General features: G+C 44.7%; 1 protein-coding gene across 1 annotated transcript in view; it reads right to left on the bottom strand.

The window, feature by feature from the left end:
- LOC141497088 (uncharacterized) overlaps positions 1–7,001 on the bottom strand; it is a 53,552-nt gene extending 46,551 nt beyond the window's left edge. Inside the window, exons 1-4 of the mRNA XM_074199682.1 lie at positions 6,762–7,001; positions 6,372–6,443; positions 6,154–6,280; positions 5,590–5,685 (exon numbers count right to left, since the gene is read on the bottom strand). Coding sequence (XP_074055783.1) covers positions 5,590–5,685; positions 6,154–6,280; positions 6,372–6,443; positions 6,762–6,971 — 505 coding nt within the window. The 5' untranslated portion in view covers positions 6,972–7,001. The remainder of the gene's footprint in view (positions 1–5,589; positions 5,686–6,153; positions 6,281–6,371; positions 6,444–6,761) is intronic.
- Positions 7,002–16,725: the final 9,724 nt, after the last annotated feature.

Raw genomic sequence — 16,725 nt, 5'->3', positions numbered from 1 at the left:
GGCAAGACACTCCAATGCTGCCTGCCTTGGTTTCCTTCCTGGTTGCTGTGAGGCTCAAATGAGATCATGTTTGTAAAGGGCATGGCTCGGGGTCTGGGACATGTTTCCATCCCCATCAGAACTGAAAAGGGCTTCATATGAGGGGCTGGGGGAGACACCGCTATCTGGGTATTCCTCAATCACTGAGGAACCAATGAATAGAAGATCAGCCTTTGGGTTCAGGAGACGGGAAATGTGAAGACTAGAGGAGCCTTGCAAAGGCTGTTTAACATCCAACAAGGCTTGGATACCAGCATCCTGAATAAGCGACTTAATTCTTTTCTAATCATTCTGGAATGCACGTAGTATGGGTGTGTGTGTGTATGTGTGCAGGGATATATATATATATATATATATATATATATATATATATATACATATATACACACATATATATTTGATATGTGGTGTGTGGGTGGGGGGTATATGTAGCAGTTCCTTTTCTGAGGGAGAATAAAGAATCTCTTCCACAAGTTTGGACAGAAGTGACTCCTTTGCTGTCTCTTTTGGGGAGCCCATGACGGGACAGAAGTAAGCCACTCCCCTCAGCAGTCGGGCACCCCTAAAACAGCCCTCGGACAACTGCCTGGCGGGCTACAAAGCAGAAGAGGTGGATGCTCCTCTCTTTGTCCGCAGTGACCATGTCAGATAAAAATGTACAGCCAACAGAGGGGGTCTATTCAAACCCAAATGTGGAGAGACCCTGTGATGGGCACCAATCAGGGCCTGGAACTAAATCCAAAGGGAGGAGCATTATAGATGGTCAGAGGCTATGAAGATGCAGTTGTCAGACAGATGAATCAAAGCTCCCTGTAGTCACAGGCACCTCATACCTATCAGACAGGCAAACATGAGAGAAAGCAAATGATGGATGCTGGAGAAGATGCAAGAACATGAAAACACGCCTGTGCTGTGGGTGGAGCTGTGAACTGATCCAACCTTTCTGGAGCTCAGCCCAAAGGGCCATACAACCAGGCACATTCTTTGACTGAACAATACCCTGAACTAGATTTGCATCCCAAGGAAATAAAAAACAAAGGAAAAGGACTTGTAAGTACAAAAACATTTTACAACTCTTTTAGTGGTGGCAAAGAATTAGAAATTGAAATGTTCTAAGAAATGATGAGCAGGATGCTCTCAGAAAAATCCTAGAAAGGGGCCACTAGGTGGCACAGTGGAGTCAGGAGGACCTGAGCTCAGACACTGAACAATCACTTAGCTGTGTGACTTTGGCCAAGTCACTTAACCCCATTGCCTTAAATAAGTAAAATTTAAAAAAGAAAAAGAAAATCCTGGAAAGACCTACATGAAATGATACAAACTGAAGTGAGAATCAGAAGAATATTATACACATTAAACTGCAACACTGTGATGACCAACTATGAGTGACTTTGCTTTTCTCGGTAGTCATACAATGATCCAACACAAGTCCTTCCCTCCATCCTCTCCCTCCCCCCCTTAACAGCCAGTAATCTGATCAAAGTTATATATGGATAACTATATTAAACATACTTCCATATTAGTCATGCTGTGAAAGAAGAAACAGAACAAAAGAAATAACATAAAGCATAAAATAAATATTTAAAATGGAAAATAAGTATGGTCTATATTCAGACTCCATAGCTTCTTCTCTGGGTGTGGATGGCATGTTCCATCACAAGTCTTCTAGAATTGTATGATGGAACATGCCAGCCACATGCAGAGAAGAAACTATGGAGAGTGAATGAAGACTGAAGCAGGCTATTTTCACTTTTAAAAACTTGTTTTTTGGTGTTTTTTCCCCTTAGCTCTGATTATTCCTTCACAACATGACTAATATGTTAAACAGGATTGTATATGGATAACCCATATCATATTGTTTGCTGCCATGGGAAGGGGAGAGGTAGAAAAATGTGGAACTCAAAAGCTTACAGAAAGAAGAATGTTGAAAATTATCTTTTCATGTAAATTGGAAAAAATAAATTACATTCAAAAAGAGAGAGAATTTAGAACTCAAAATTCGAAAAAAGAACATTAAAATTGTTTTTACATATAATTGGAGAGAAATAAAATATTAAATTAAAAAAAAACAAGAAAGAAAAAAGAGCAAGAGCTCATTGAATTCCATTCAAGAAACTGCACAATGTGTTTGACAAACCCAAACTTTGTACATTTTTTACACTTGTCTTTCAAGAAGAGATGATGCATCAGAGTGGTCAGAATGGGCATCAGAAACATGCTGGCTGGACCGCTGGGGCCAAGTCACTAAACTTCCACGCTGAAGGACATTCTCTAAGTCTACCTAGTGCTGACTAGGAGCTGATACACATCAGTGGAGGGAGGTCAAATGTCAAGAATTCTCTCCTTTACTGAAATCCCAGATCAAACCAATAAAAATTAACAAATTAAGGTGATTTTTGCATCATCACCAACAATGGAGAAAAGAATGGCTAGCAATGGCGTGGCTAGGTGGCATAGTGGATAAAGCACCAGCCTTGGAGTCAGGAGTACCTGGGTTCAAATCCGGTCTCAGACACTTAATAATTACCTAGCTGTGTGGCCTTGAGCAAGCCACTTAACCCCATTTGTGGAGCACAGATGAGACAGCCCAGGAGACACACAGGCTCCCAGGATGCTCTCCAGTGGCTCCTCTAGCTGTGGTCTGGATCTCAGTAGAAGATCCAAGACCCTCCCGTGCCAGACAATCTGCCTCTCCTAATGCTGACTAAGATTTACTTAGCTTAGAGGGGCAACTCTGAGGAGTAGAGGGATTCAGACATAACTGAAAAAAATTATGTTAGAGATGGTAGAACAAACAATAGAGCAAAATTATTTTAAATGAAAAAAAAACTGAAAGATGACCTCATATCTTTCCAAATCAAAAGGGATAGAAGAAAAAACACGATAAGGTAAACTAGGAATGATTGTGCTCCATAAAAATACAAATGAATCTTGAGCACAAGAATTTCCCAGAAATTATACAGAAAGGTAGAGTGAAGACTGCCAGAATGAAAAGGACAATTGCCAGAGAGAAATCCTAACTCAAGCAGGATTCAAGTTCTAGAGAGCTTCCAACAATTAAGGTGGCAAAATACATTGATATCTATTAATTACCATATGAAGACACACCCAAAGAACATAAGTACAACTCAAAAATAATTTTCACAAAAATGAAGAATTAGGGGTGGTGAGGTGGTGAGGTGGTGCAGTGGATAGAGCACCAGCCCTGGAGTCAGGAGTGCCTGAGTTCAAATGTGGCCTCAGACACTTAATAATTACCTAGCTGTGTGGCTTTGGGCAAGCCACTTAACCTCATTGCCTTGGAAAAAAAAAATCTAAAAAAAAATGAAGAACTAAATACAGAGACAGTGAATAATCGTGGGTAACTTTGACAACATAGCATTGGAATTATATAATTATAATATATATTAATTAATCTATCTAATCCTGCACCATTCAAATTATAGTATCAGAGAGCAGAATAACAAAATTCACATGGAGGGGGAAAAAGTTCAAGAACATTAAAGAGAAAATAGTGGTAGGGAAGGGGGGGGTAGTAATGAAAAGGATCTGGCAATACCAATAGCACCAATTACCAAAACGTTGGGGTATTAGGCAAGAAATAATGGAAAAGCTGATTGATATAATGAATTAAATAAGTAAGAGTAGGAAAGAAACCTGAATCCTATGTGGTCTGGCCTTCCCAAAAATCAAAGACCCAAAATACAAGGAAAAGCACTCATCCAACATATGAATGATTGGAAAACTGGAGATAAATTACAGACATGGTCCTGGTTTTTGCAGCACATAACACCATAAATCCCAAAGGGGAAAAATAGTTACACTATTAAAAAGTTATAAAAACTGGAAAGTTACTATCTCTCCTAAGTGTGGGATGAATTTACAACAAAGTGGGACACCAAGATTAAAATAGATGAAACAGACACTTTGGTGACCTAAAAAGCTTTTTTCAGATAAAATAAATATAGCTAGAAGATGAAAAAGAGATGGGGCAGAGAGAAAAAAATCTTCTGACAATCTACAAAGAACAAGTGGCAATGGCAAGATTCTCCAGTGGATGCCCGGTCCAAGATAAGAGTGACTCAGTCTCCAAAAAACAAGAGGCAAACAATTGAGGCCCCCAGAAAATGTGCTGAGGATGAAACCCAGAGAAGAGTAGCTCCACAAGAAGCAAAGGGGGTCACCAGGGCATCAGGAAATGTGTGTGCTTGCCCCAGCATAGACAGAGCTCTGAAGAGTCCCAAGCACTTTGGGAAATAAGTGGGAGACATGCAAACTGTCTCCATGAGCCCTCCCCCAGGAAATTACCCAAAATGAGAACATTGCCAGAAGCCCCTTTTATCTTCTAAAATTAACAAGGTTTTCTTGAGCTTCTAGTTTCTGCTGGGGGGTGGGGAGTTTGGGGGGCCTGGAATGGAGGTGAACTACCCTGAGTGGTGGGCAGAAACAGGGTTGGCTTCTTTAGCCTCCCTGTCAGCTCGTGCTCGGCCAGGTACCCCCCCCCCCGGATTTCTGGCTCTTTTCTGGGATCCTGACCCTAGATGGGTCCCGTCTGTCACCCCATTTGCAGGTTTGACCCCGGCTCTCACTGTCCTGCCTCCTCTCCCAGCCCAGACCCTGGCTTCCGCTCCTCTCCCAGTTGCAGAAACTGTCTCTACACCTTCATCCAATTCTCCTCCCTAAGAATTTGGTTTCCTTCCTTGCGAGCTTCTCTTCTGATGTGACCAAGGATTGTAATGAGGGAGTCCAATGGGTTTTTTGTGACTGACCCCTTACTTATCTTGAGTTAAGGTTTGACAATGCTATCCATTCCCTGCTCTCCTGGGGCTCCAAGGACTCTCCTGTAACCTCTCTGTAACTCACCTTTCCTCTTGGACATGTTTGTGCCCAAAGGCAGGGACTGGTCTCCTCACATGGTGAGGGGGCTTCTGCCTGCCCCCACCATCCTCTGTTCAGCCACCCAAGTGAGTCGGGTCTGGACACATCACTAAATAAGGTATTTAGTCCAGGACCAGGTCTTGGGGTCAGATTCTGCCCCCGTGCTCCTCCTAGCTTCCCACTACCTTCTGTCCCCTCGTTTTTAGGGTGCCACCCTACAGCTTGAGATCCCGGGTTTAATGTTCGATGCGGATATAGCCCACATTTCCGCCAGGCTCCTTCCTGGGTCTCAAAGTGGTCGAGGCCAGCGTCCTGATCCCAAGCATCTGCTGGTGGCTTATCCACATGGACTACCCGCTCTGGTGGGGTCTGCCTGATGCCGGCCTGCTCTATGGTGCAGGGAGGGAGCCAAGAAAGGAATAAATGAACGCACCACCCTACTGAAAGAGAAGGGCAGAGCGGTCAACTGAGCAATTAGGCCCAAGCAATCCTGAATCCATTGGAAGGAATGGCAGTTGCTCAAGAACAGGGAATGGCCGTGGCCGGGAAGTCTACAGGGGCCGCCCTTTGGGTCTTGGGATCATCCGGCAAGGCGGACCGGCGGTCACTCAGGGGCATGGCGGCCCTCGGCCTGGGGCAGCGGGGCGAGCCGGCACTGCCAGGGCCACTCACCTGGCCAGGGGCTTCCCGGCGCGGCCCCCTCCGGCATCCAGGGGGCTTCGCCTCGCTCCAGCTGCTCGATCACGTCAGGTTTGGAAGCCGCGAGTCCTGCTCGGGGGACACGGCAGTGCTGGAGCCCCGCAGACCCCCAAGCCCCGGCCCGGCCCCCGCCCTCCCAGGGAGGGGTCGGCTGCGCCTCTGGGGGGCGCGGGGCCCGGGGCCATGGCTGCCTCTGGGGGGGCGCGGGGGCCCCCTGGCCGCCTCTGGGGGGGCGCGGGGCCCCCTGGCCGCCTCTGGGGGGGGCGCGGGGCCCCCTGGCCGCCTCTGGGGGGGCGCGGGGCCGGGGCCCCCTGGCCGCCTCTGGGGGGGCGCGGGGCCCGGGGCCATGGCCGCCTCTGGGGGGGCGCGGAGCCCGGGGCCCTGGCCGCCTCTGGGGGGGCGCGGAGCCCCCTGGCCGCCTCTGGGGGGGCGCGGGGCCCCCTGGCCGCCTCTGGGGGGGCGCGGGGCCCCCTGGCTGCCTCTGGGGGGCGCGGGGCCCGGGGCCAGGCCCCCCGCGGCGGGCCGGGGCCCCCTTACCCAGGCACACCAGGTTCCTGTAATTCTCCAGGATCACGTCCCGGTAGAGGCTCTTCTGGGAGGCGTCCAGGCGCCCCCACTCCTCGGGGGTGAAGTCCACGGCCACGTCGCTGAAGGTCACGGGCTCCTGGAACACCAAGACTCGGGGCTCTCCCGGCCGCCCCCGGGCCCCCGGGCCCCGCCCCCCGCCCCCCGCGCCCACCCCCGGCGCCCCTCACCTGGCGGGCCCGGGCGGGCGGGGGCCCCGGGGCCATGGCCTCCTGGTGCTCCGCGCTCCTTCCGAGGCAGATCTGGGGAGCAGACGCCCCGGGGGGCGGGTCGGCGGGGGCCGGCTCCGGCCTGGGGGAGGGGCGGGCCGGCCACGCCCCCCGCGCCTTCCTCGGCCCCTAGGCCATGGCTCGTCCCCGGAAAAGGCCCTCCCGGGGGGCGGGACCTCGAGCGGCTCGCGGAGGAAGGGCGGCGCTGATTGGCTCCGACGCCGCCGGGCGCCTCTCGGGGGCGGGGCCGCGCAGGCGCGCTGCTCTCGGCCCGGGCATCGCTTCCCCTCTCCGCACCCCCTTCCTGCCCTCCCCCCCCCCAGCCCAGGCCGCCCTCGGACCCCGACTCACCCCGGCCCGGGGTTCGGCTCGGGCGGCGGCGGCGGCCGCTGAGGACGGGGCTGTCCCGAGGCGGCCCCGGTGCCCAGGTTGACGAGGATCCGGCGGGGAGCGGAAGTGCCGTCTCCATGACAACGGCGACGGACCCCGGCCCGGACTCTGGGGACGCGCCGAACAGCCTTTTGGGAAAGGTAGTCCGGCGGCGGGCGGCGCGGCGCGCATGCGCAGAGCCTCCCCTCCGGGCCCCCGAGGGCGGCCTCCCCGGGGCAGCGCCCCGCCTTGCTCCCGGCCGGCTGCCCGGCTAATGCGCCCCTGGAGAGGCCGGAGTCGGGGTCTGCCCCAGACCGGCCGCCCTTCAGACACTGCACTTGGGGAAAAGACTCGCGCGAGCGCCCCCGGGCCAGCCCCGGCGGGGGCCGGAGCAGGGGCCCCGCGCCCGGTGGGCACATGCCTGCCGCGCCCGGGTGGGCACATGCCCGCCGCGCCGCAGACCGGGTCAGAGGAAAGCGGCGTGGAGCCGGCAGGACCGAGGGGAGACACGTCCAGAAATGGAGAAGGACTCGAGCCTTGGACAACCCAGAGGAAGGAGCTCCAGGCCCCGAGGCAGAGTCCACGCGCAGTGCAGGAAGAGAATCCCGAGTTGAATTCAGCCAGAATAGTCGATGAAATCAGGGTTTCGAGCAATTCAAATCATCAAATGCATTAAGTATCTAGGAATCATTCCATGAAGATAACACTCAAAAACTGAATTAAATAATTTCGATGAAAATACAAGAAATAAGCAGAAAGGCTATATACAGCAGAAATGATGCATTACTAAAATGAAGCCGTAGATTTTCAGCAATACTATTCAAATTACTAAACAGCATCAGTGAACATAGCAAAATTCCTATAAAGAAAAAAGGTCAAGAATATTAATAGATAAAGTTTGGGCAAAGGAGCCGGTATGACTAAAGAAGTCATTGTCAGAACTTTTTGGTGCCAAGGGAAAAAATGAAAAACATCAATTTAACAGACTATTAGCATGGAGACTTGGACAGCAGTCTGTCTGTCTGATTTTTTTTTAATCTCAGGGACACAAAGTACCAGGAAAAGAGCTCATTATGCAGTTTGAATTGTTGAGAAAAGTAGACAGCATATAAAGATATAGGTGCGGCTCAGTTTTTTGTAACTTGAAACACAATAAAATCCGAATGGATAAATTAGGAAAATATAAATCACATTGCTAAAAAGTTAGTAGAGAATGAAAAGTAACATCTCTCATAATTATGTAATTTTCAATCTGGTATGATAAAGATTTTAAAATGTGAAATAGAACACTGACTACATAAAAATAAAAGGCTTTTGCACAAACAAAATACAAATAGAACAAGATGGAAAGACATGAATTAAAGGGAAAATCTTTTCACAAAATCTTTCCTATAAAAATCTGACAGAGAATTGCAAGATTCCCCAATAGATAAGGTCAAAGTTAAAATGATATTTCTGCCCCACCAGGGATGCAAATTATCAACTGTCATTTAAATATGTGCTGAAATATAATTAAAATGACTGAAATTAACATGATAAAAGATGAAAAAGTTCAATGTTAACTGAGAAATAAGAAAACTACTTCATTACTGGTACTGTTCCAAATATTTGGGGAAAGAATTTGGAATTATGAAAAATTATAAAACTATGCACATATTCTGATTTAGCAATCCAACTATTGAGTTTATACGTCCAAGGAAATAAGAAAATATTGGGGTGGCTAGGTGGCTCAGTGGATAGAGAGCACCGGCCCTGGAGTCAGGAGTACCTGAGTTCAAATGTGACCTCAGACACTTAATAATGACCTAGTTGTGTGACCTTGGGCAAGCCACTTAACCCCATTGCCTTGCAAAAAAACCTAAAAAAAAAAAAAGTAAAAATAAAAATATTCACAGAGTGGGGGGCAGCTAGGTGGCTCGGTAAACAGCACACCGCTCCTGGAATCAGGAGTACCTGAGTTTGAATTTGGCCTTAGACACGTAATAATTACCTAGCTGCGTGACCTTGGGGAAGTCCCTTAACCCCATTGCCTTGCAAAAAAAACTAAAAGAAATATTCATGGCAGTACTATTTCTCCCACAAAATTAATAAAGAATTTTTGATAGTCTATTGGATTATGTTGGAAATCACAGAAGAAATGTATGATGTACTTTTGGGGTTCAAAGAATATACAATCCATTAGAGAGGTCGGATGAACAGACATTAAATAGTAATAAATACAAGAATGTGGAAACTTGGGTACCTAGGTGGTACAATGGATAGAGTGCCAGACATGAAGTCAGGAAGACTTACCTCCATGAATTCAACTCCAGTCTTAGACACTTGGTGTTCTTTGTCTTTTATGCTTGCAGAGGACCAACATGACATCATAGTGCCTGTGTCTGGGTGGACAGTTGTGTCCACCTGGGACTGCTCATACCCAGACAGGTTCAGAAGGCTATTTTGATGAAAACCCCTTACTGTAACAGGTAACAGCAGGCCAGGGTTAGGTAAATCAGCCAATTCTTAGAGCACCTTTTCTAGGTCTCTCCTCTCACCAGGAGGTGGCAGTGTGGCCCTTAAGAAGGCTTCTCAGACACCCAAGAGCTACCAAATCCTACAGGTGCTTCAGTTAGTTCAGTGAGAAGATGATTCTATGGCCTAAATTTAATGACTACAGTTCTTATTGTATTCACATTTGCTGCTTCATCACAAGTCTGTTGTCCCAGGAATCTGAGGTAGGTAAAATAGAAACATAGTAAAAGACAATAAAATAATTGTTGTCTGACTTTTGTTTTTGGAGAGATTCGTTGACATTGCAGGGTGATGTCTTGACTCCTATATGAATTGGATTTAAGTGAGGCAGAGCTGCACAAAGACATTTGCCTCACTCTCTCTTCCAGTGTCACTGAAGTCTAGTGGCAAGACAAGTCAGGATAACTGATGATGGTCCAAGATGCAGCGGATGACCTTGATATCTTTGATGTCTGATCAAGCTGGTTCTGGGCAGTCTCCACCTGTGGCTTTAGTCCAAGTGGTAGTAGTGGCTTAATCCAGACAGGATATACTACCCATCACCTCTTCCAAAGGACATCTTTGCTACTCTAGAGTAGCTTGTACTGTAGAGGGTGGCAGCTGGTTAGTACTTTTGGGGGGATGGCTGGTTTCCTCCCGAGGGTTTGTTCACTTGGACAATGGCTATGGAGGCCAATCTAGAAGCAGGACAGTGGTTCGGGAGAAATGAATGTTTCTAGGTCTTTTGGGCTTACCAACCCAATGGTGGCTATTGGTGTTTGGAGTGATAATGGGTTTCTTCCCAAGTTGTACCCCTCAAAGATGACTCTGGAGTTAAGAGACAAGCCTTTTCTCTCTGAAAAATAGGGACCTGGCTTCAGTCCCTTATCTCCCTTATCCTGTCAACAACTGTGCTCTGTCAGGTTTCAGCCTTGGATCATTCCCATCATCTGCTGCCTTTGCTCCTACACACAGGCTACTGAACAAAAGTGGAAAAAAAATCATGCAGCTGTATTGATAGGCCTACTTCACAAATGTTATACAACCTCGAGTGCTAGACAATCCTTTATACTACACAACCTCTGCTACTAGTCAATCCTACCATATCTCCCTAATTAATTAGTTATCCAACTTCCAAATGGTCTCTTCTTTTTTTTATCCCATCTTTCACTTCCCATGGATCCACTTTCCCCTCTCCTCTTGACTAAGACTCTTACTTCAAATTCAAATCGAAAATTTGAGGGTATTTGTTGTGAATTCTCCCTTCTTTCTTAATCTCACTTTTCCTAGAGTCCTTTGCCACATTATCTCCTTCTTCACCCATCTCACAAGAAATGGCCTTTCTCTTGGCTAAGACAGCCCCTCTTCATGCACAAATGATTCCATTCTATCTCATCTTCTCCCCTCTTTCACTTATTTTCTGTTGAGAACTGCAGGAGTTCAGAAAAAGGTCAGTTTGACTTGTTCTGAGCTCACCTGACCCTCCTGCAAAAGTTTTCCATGGACCTCTGTTTATCATCACACACAAAAAAAGCAAACAAAAAGAAACTGCTTGCCAGATAAAGACACATCTGGTCTTCCTGGGAAAATGTTGAGCCAAGGGTCTTAGCCTTGAACACAGCCTGGGACATTCTAACTTAATTTTCTTATATTTAAATGATGTGGTTTTCTTCTTTAAAAGTCTGTCTGGTGCTGTAATTAAATGGATTTGCTAGACTGCCTGCTAGCAACCCCACACACGTGCATGAATCGGATGGGACTTTAATAATTAATAATAATTTAATAATTAATCTAATTGGACTTTAATAATTTTCAATCTCTCCCTGGGGACTGACTCCTTCCCTTTTATCCTCCCACATGCCGATGTTTTCCCCCATCCTAAAAATCCCTGTATCTCCCCTAACTTCCCATGTCTCTCCTCCCTCTCATAGATACTCCTTAATATCATCTACAAAAGGTGCATGCCTTCACTTGCTCTACTCTTCCTCTTGAGTGGGATTATAACTAAGTGAAGCTTCCCTCATGGTTTTGCTGAGCCTCCCTTTTCCCCAAGTCCTTGTCAGCCTGAATTGCAGTTTCCACTTCCCCAAAGTCAGGTTTAACCCAGGTTATACAGCACTACACTGATTGGCAGGATATAGGGTTATCTATCTGATAGGGTACAAGTGGATCTGAATAATTATGCAAATAGGGTTTGAAATGCTTTGCACCCATTAGTCAGATTAGCTAGTGGAAAGATTGTGAGCCAATCGGTAGCAGGCCAGGAGGATGGGGCTGAGTTAAGGACTAGGATGAAAGGGGGTTTGCATTCCTCCATACTTGTCCTTCCTCCTAAAATCTGTAATACAAGTTAAAGGACATTATGTCCCCTTCTTCAGAAGAGGGAATAAACTCCTTTTTCTTCTTCAGTCCTGATCTTCTGATTACTCCATTTAAGGAGAACAAATGCTGGAACCCTCACCCACACACTCTTAATTCTTGACAATCTGATTCCAATGCAACCAATTAATGGAGTCTGCTCTCTCCTATCAATGACTCAGTATTCTCAATATTCATTTCTTTTGCTTGATTCTGCAAACTCTGCTGGTCTCTTCTCAGCATTCTCTTTTCTGAGTTTTTGGGATACTCCTCTCTCTTCCCTGATCTCCAACCTCTCTTACACTTTAATCATAGGTTTTCCTTCAGGTTCTGTCCCAGGTCCTGTTCTCATCTCCCTCTAAACTACCTCACTTTAGACCCCTTAGCAATTAGAGTTTTAACAAAATTTATTTTTAATCTCTAGGCTGATGAATCTTAAATCTACCTGTTCTGTCCCAAACTCTTTGCTGACCTTCAATCACACAATTCCAATTGTCTTTTATACACCTTTAACTGGATGTCCAAATAGACATCTTAAACTCAGTTTCCAAAACTGAATTCATTATCTCTTCTCCCTAGTACTCCCCACAAAAATGACTTTATGGAGTTAAGGGATGAGCTTTTTTTCCCCTGAAAAACTGGGACCTGGCTTCAGTTATTTGCCCCAATTTCTAATCATGTCCAGGGCACCAATCTCTAGGATTCCAATTTACTATCAGTCTCCCAAATGCAATCTGTTGCCAAGGTCTCCTACTTAACTCCATTGGTTCCCTTTCCTTTCCAGGATCAAATGCAAAACACTCAATTTGGCATTCAAAGCCCTTCCTACTTTTCCCCACCTTCTTGTACATTATGTCCACTCCTCTCATTTATTCTTTAATCCAGGGTCTGTGGCCTCTTTGCTGTTCAAGACAGACACTCTTATCTACTGTTAGGCTTTACACATTTTCTCTGGTTATCTCCTGTTTCTGAACACTCACCTCCAAATTGATTACTGACCTTCCTGACTTCCTTTAGTCCCAAACTAAAATCTTACCTTCTATTAGAAAATTTATAAATTTTCCCATAATTCTAGATTCTTACCTCTGTTGATTATTTCCTGGTTTTTTTTTTTTCATCTTATTTCCCCAATTAGATGGTGAACTTCTTGATGTCAGGGGCTATCATTAGACTTTCTCTATATCCAGGACAGGGCCTGGCACAGAATAAGCACTTAATGCCTATTGACTGACCTTGGGTGAACTGTCCCTTTTGGAAGTAGCAGACTGCACTCTCCTTTAATGACTCAAATATTCAGTCTATCCTATGTTGGGTCCTTTGGTTATCATGGCTTCTATTTTCTGGACCATCTTTTTTCCTCTCTCAGTACTATGCATGTCATCTCCTATTGTCAGTATATCTGATTGCTGTGAATGAATCAGTGGATCAGGCAATTCAGAGAGAACAGAAGATTTTCCCTGGCTCTGTCTGTGGCAGGAATTGCCTCACTACTTCCTAATCCTTTGATCGGGAGTTCAGACTTGGTATGGAAGGAAATAAGACATTCATAGACTAACAACTAAAAAATGGGTGTACTTCACCAGAGTAATGGTGCTCAGCATGTATACAGGTGGTTCCAGTGGATGCAGGATTCTCTCCTCCCTGTACAGAAACCCACTGGGCAACAAGGCAGGGTGTAGTGACTCTCTTTGAGGTGCAGCCTTGCCTCCCAGGCTGGTCTCTCTTAAGGCCCCAGGTGACCAGATTGCTGTGTCAATAGCTCCATCTTGATTCTCCTGGGCCACTTCGGGCTCAAGATGGCCTCAAGGTCTTTCAAGAAGTAGCCTGTTCTGTTTGGTGGGAAACAGAGGAGAAAGTATTTGGACTCTACAGTGCCTTCATATAGCCTTATTTTTATTCTCTGCATCCACTCTAAAATCAGAAGATCTAGGAGTTCCTGAGTGCAGGGGCTGTCTCTTTTTTTTTTTCTATTTGCTTCCCATAGCACTTGGCACAGTCTGTGCTCCATGGCTGGTACTCAATGTAAGCTTCCTAACTGATCACAATACCTTTGAGGTCATTTATATTCCATTTGGTCAACAGTCTGCTCTACTGTGTACCCAATGGGCCCACAACTTCTTATACCAGAGGAACACAATAAATCAATGATCTGTGTCACTTAGCAATTAAAAGTGGAGCAAATATGTAAATGAGCAGCAATGACAGAATTCCATTTATACATTGATAGGCAACTAAATCATATTTCACATCTCAAACAGCATGATTTGAATACAGGAATTTCACATGTAAATTTAATACCAGAATACAAAAGATTTAAGTACAATGTAGACAACTACATATAGGAAATTAGAAAAATAAATTTGAGAAAAAACAGTTGTAGAAATAGAATTTAAAACAAAATTCAGTTGTAATATTTCACTGAGAAAAAGAACAAACTTTTGTAAAAGGAAAAGTTTATTAAACTCCAAAATAATGCATCAAAATAAACCTGAAATGACATAAAATTATTTTAGAAGGGAAAAAAGGAAAAAAAACAACTCATAGGAAAATATTTCCAATCTTCAAAACAGACACTGTACTCTTAGGCTTTACACATTTTCTCTGGCTATCTCCCATTTCTGAGCACTCTCACCTCCAATTTGATTATTGACCTTCCTGACTTCCTTCTTTCTATTAGAAACTTTACAAATTTTCCCATAATTCTAGATTCTTACCTCTGTTGATTATTTCCTGTTTTCTTTTTCATTTTATTTCCCCAATTAGATGGTGGGCTTCTTGAGGTCAGGGGCTATCAATGCTGGAAAAATCAGCATGAGAACAGCAGAAGGATTAAAACAGTACTCAAGACCCTAAATCCAGGAAAAATTAAAAAAATCCTTAGGCAAGAGTCCTCTTCAGCATCTTTTGGTCTTATGCTTTCAGAAGTGTCTAGTGGAGAGGACTTAGGAAAACTAGTTTCTCCTTCCACATTGGCCCCCACCCTTGAACAGTCGCAATTCTTTGTACCTAACTTCTCATCAGGTGTGACTTTCTTTTTAGTACCTTCCCTTGGCTTCAGTCCACTCTCATACAGCAGAAAAAATTCTAAGGAAGTGAAGGAAACCAACTCTTGAGTGGTTAATTCTAGCTTTCCCCTTTCTACCACTAGCCTCAGGTTGTTTGGCTCAGGGAGGGAAATCCAGCTATCATTAAAATGTTTTTATTTCTCTTGAGCTCCAGCGAATAACTAGAAGGGGAGCAATGTGGACAAATTATGAAAAAAAGCAAGATGATAATTTCCCTTTTGTCTGAGATGACTAAATTAGATGATTGATATATGTGCAAAACATTTTCCTAGATGCTAACAATTTTATGATAAACTATATCATGAAATCTGGCCTCAGACACTTAATAATGACCTAGCTGTGTGATCTTAGGCAAGTCACTTAACCCAATATTGCCTTGCCAAAACCAAATAAATAAATTAAAAAACTATATCATGACATTTTGGTATAGGTGGGGGAAAATATGGATCATTCCATCCTAGAATTTATGATTAAGAAGAAAACTGGACATCATTTGATAGGCACCTTAGGTTTGGGGCAAGCAGATTTTAACAAGTTTAGAGAAACAAGAGGGAGATTTTAAAGGAAGTCAGCTCAAGGAAGAAATTCCAATTGATATGCATTTTACAAAAAAAATATAGAAGATGGAGACAGGCAGGAAAAAAATAATGTTAGAACATAGGACAGTTGGTGTCAGGAATGTTACAGTCCAGAATGAGCTGAGGCCAAGTAGAGATGCCAAAGACATCAGAAAAGGTTTAGATTCTTCTTTGAAAAGCTCTATCGGAAAGACCAAAATTTATTTTCATTTTTTTTTTTTGCAAGGCAAATGGAGTTAAGTGGCTTGCCCAAGGTCACACACTTAGGTAATTATTAAGTGTCTGAGGCCAGATTTGAACTCAGGTACTCCTGACTCTAGGGCTGGAGGTCTATCCACTATGCCATCTAGCCCCCCTTTTCTTCAATTTTTAAAAGTTGTCTTATGTATTACATCATTTTTTCTCTCTGTGTCCTTTCTTCTGTTTGGATTTTATTCTTTTCTCACAACATGATCAGTGTGGTTTAGCATGATTATAAATGTAGAGTCTATATCAGATTGTTTTCTTTCAGGGACAGGGGATTAGGGTGGGAAGGAGAAAAAATGTAAAACTTGAAAAAAAATGATGGGGAGGGGGCAACGAGGTGGCACAGTGGATAGAGCACCGACCCTGGAGTCAGAAGGACTTGAGTAAAAATATGTCCTCAAACACTTGATTACCTAGCTCTGTGGTCTTACCTTGCAACACTGCCCCCCCCCAAAAAAAAAGATGGGCAAAAACTACCTTTTCATGTCATTGGAAAAACAAAATATTAAAAATGTTATACTGAGAGAAAAGAGAATCAATAAGGGGCTACACCTTTGACCGAGATATGGAAAGCATTACAATAACTGCTACAGTGAGAAGGGAAAATTGTGCACTGTCTTTTTTTTTTTCTATCAATAAGAATGAACTTTATGGGGAATGGTGTAACTACAACTGGTGCAGAGCTGATATTAATGGGGTGCTGAACTGGAAAATGTCACCTGGGAGTTATTATCAATGGCAGCTGAAAGACCACCAAGAATGAGGAGGGATCACAAGACTGGAGATGAGCTATTATATTATTTCTTTTCAAAGAGTCTATCAATTATAAGCGAGGATTTTAAAAGGGATATTTGGCAAATATCTAGCAAAGGAAGTCAATGTGGATTTTTTAAGAAAAAAGCATAAGGGGGCAGCTAGGTGGCATAATGGATAAAGCACTGGCCTTGGAGTCAGGAGGACCTGGGTTCAAATCCAGTGTCAGACACTTAATTACCTAGCTGTGTGGCCTTGGGCAAGCCACTTAACCCCATTTGCCTTGCAAAAAAAACCTAAAAAAACCAACCAAACAAAAAAATATGAGATTAACTTAATTTTCCTTTAGACAAGCTTGACCAAACTAGATTTTTCTAGATTCTAACAATTTTCTGATAAACTGGATGACAATATTTTAGTGTAGAGGATGGGAAAAATATGGATGACAATACA

The sequence above is a fragment of the Macrotis lagotis genome, chromosome X (genome assembly GCF_037893015.1).
Source record: "Macrotis lagotis isolate mMagLag1 chromosome X, bilby.v1.9.chrom.fasta, whole genome shotgun sequence".
NCBI classification, from domain to species: domain Eukaryota; kingdom Metazoa; phylum Chordata; class Mammalia; order Peramelemorphia; family Peramelidae; genus Macrotis; species Macrotis lagotis.
The sequence above is the reverse complement of the archived record's forward strand: the minus strand, read 5'-3'. Positions and strand labels throughout refer to the sequence as shown.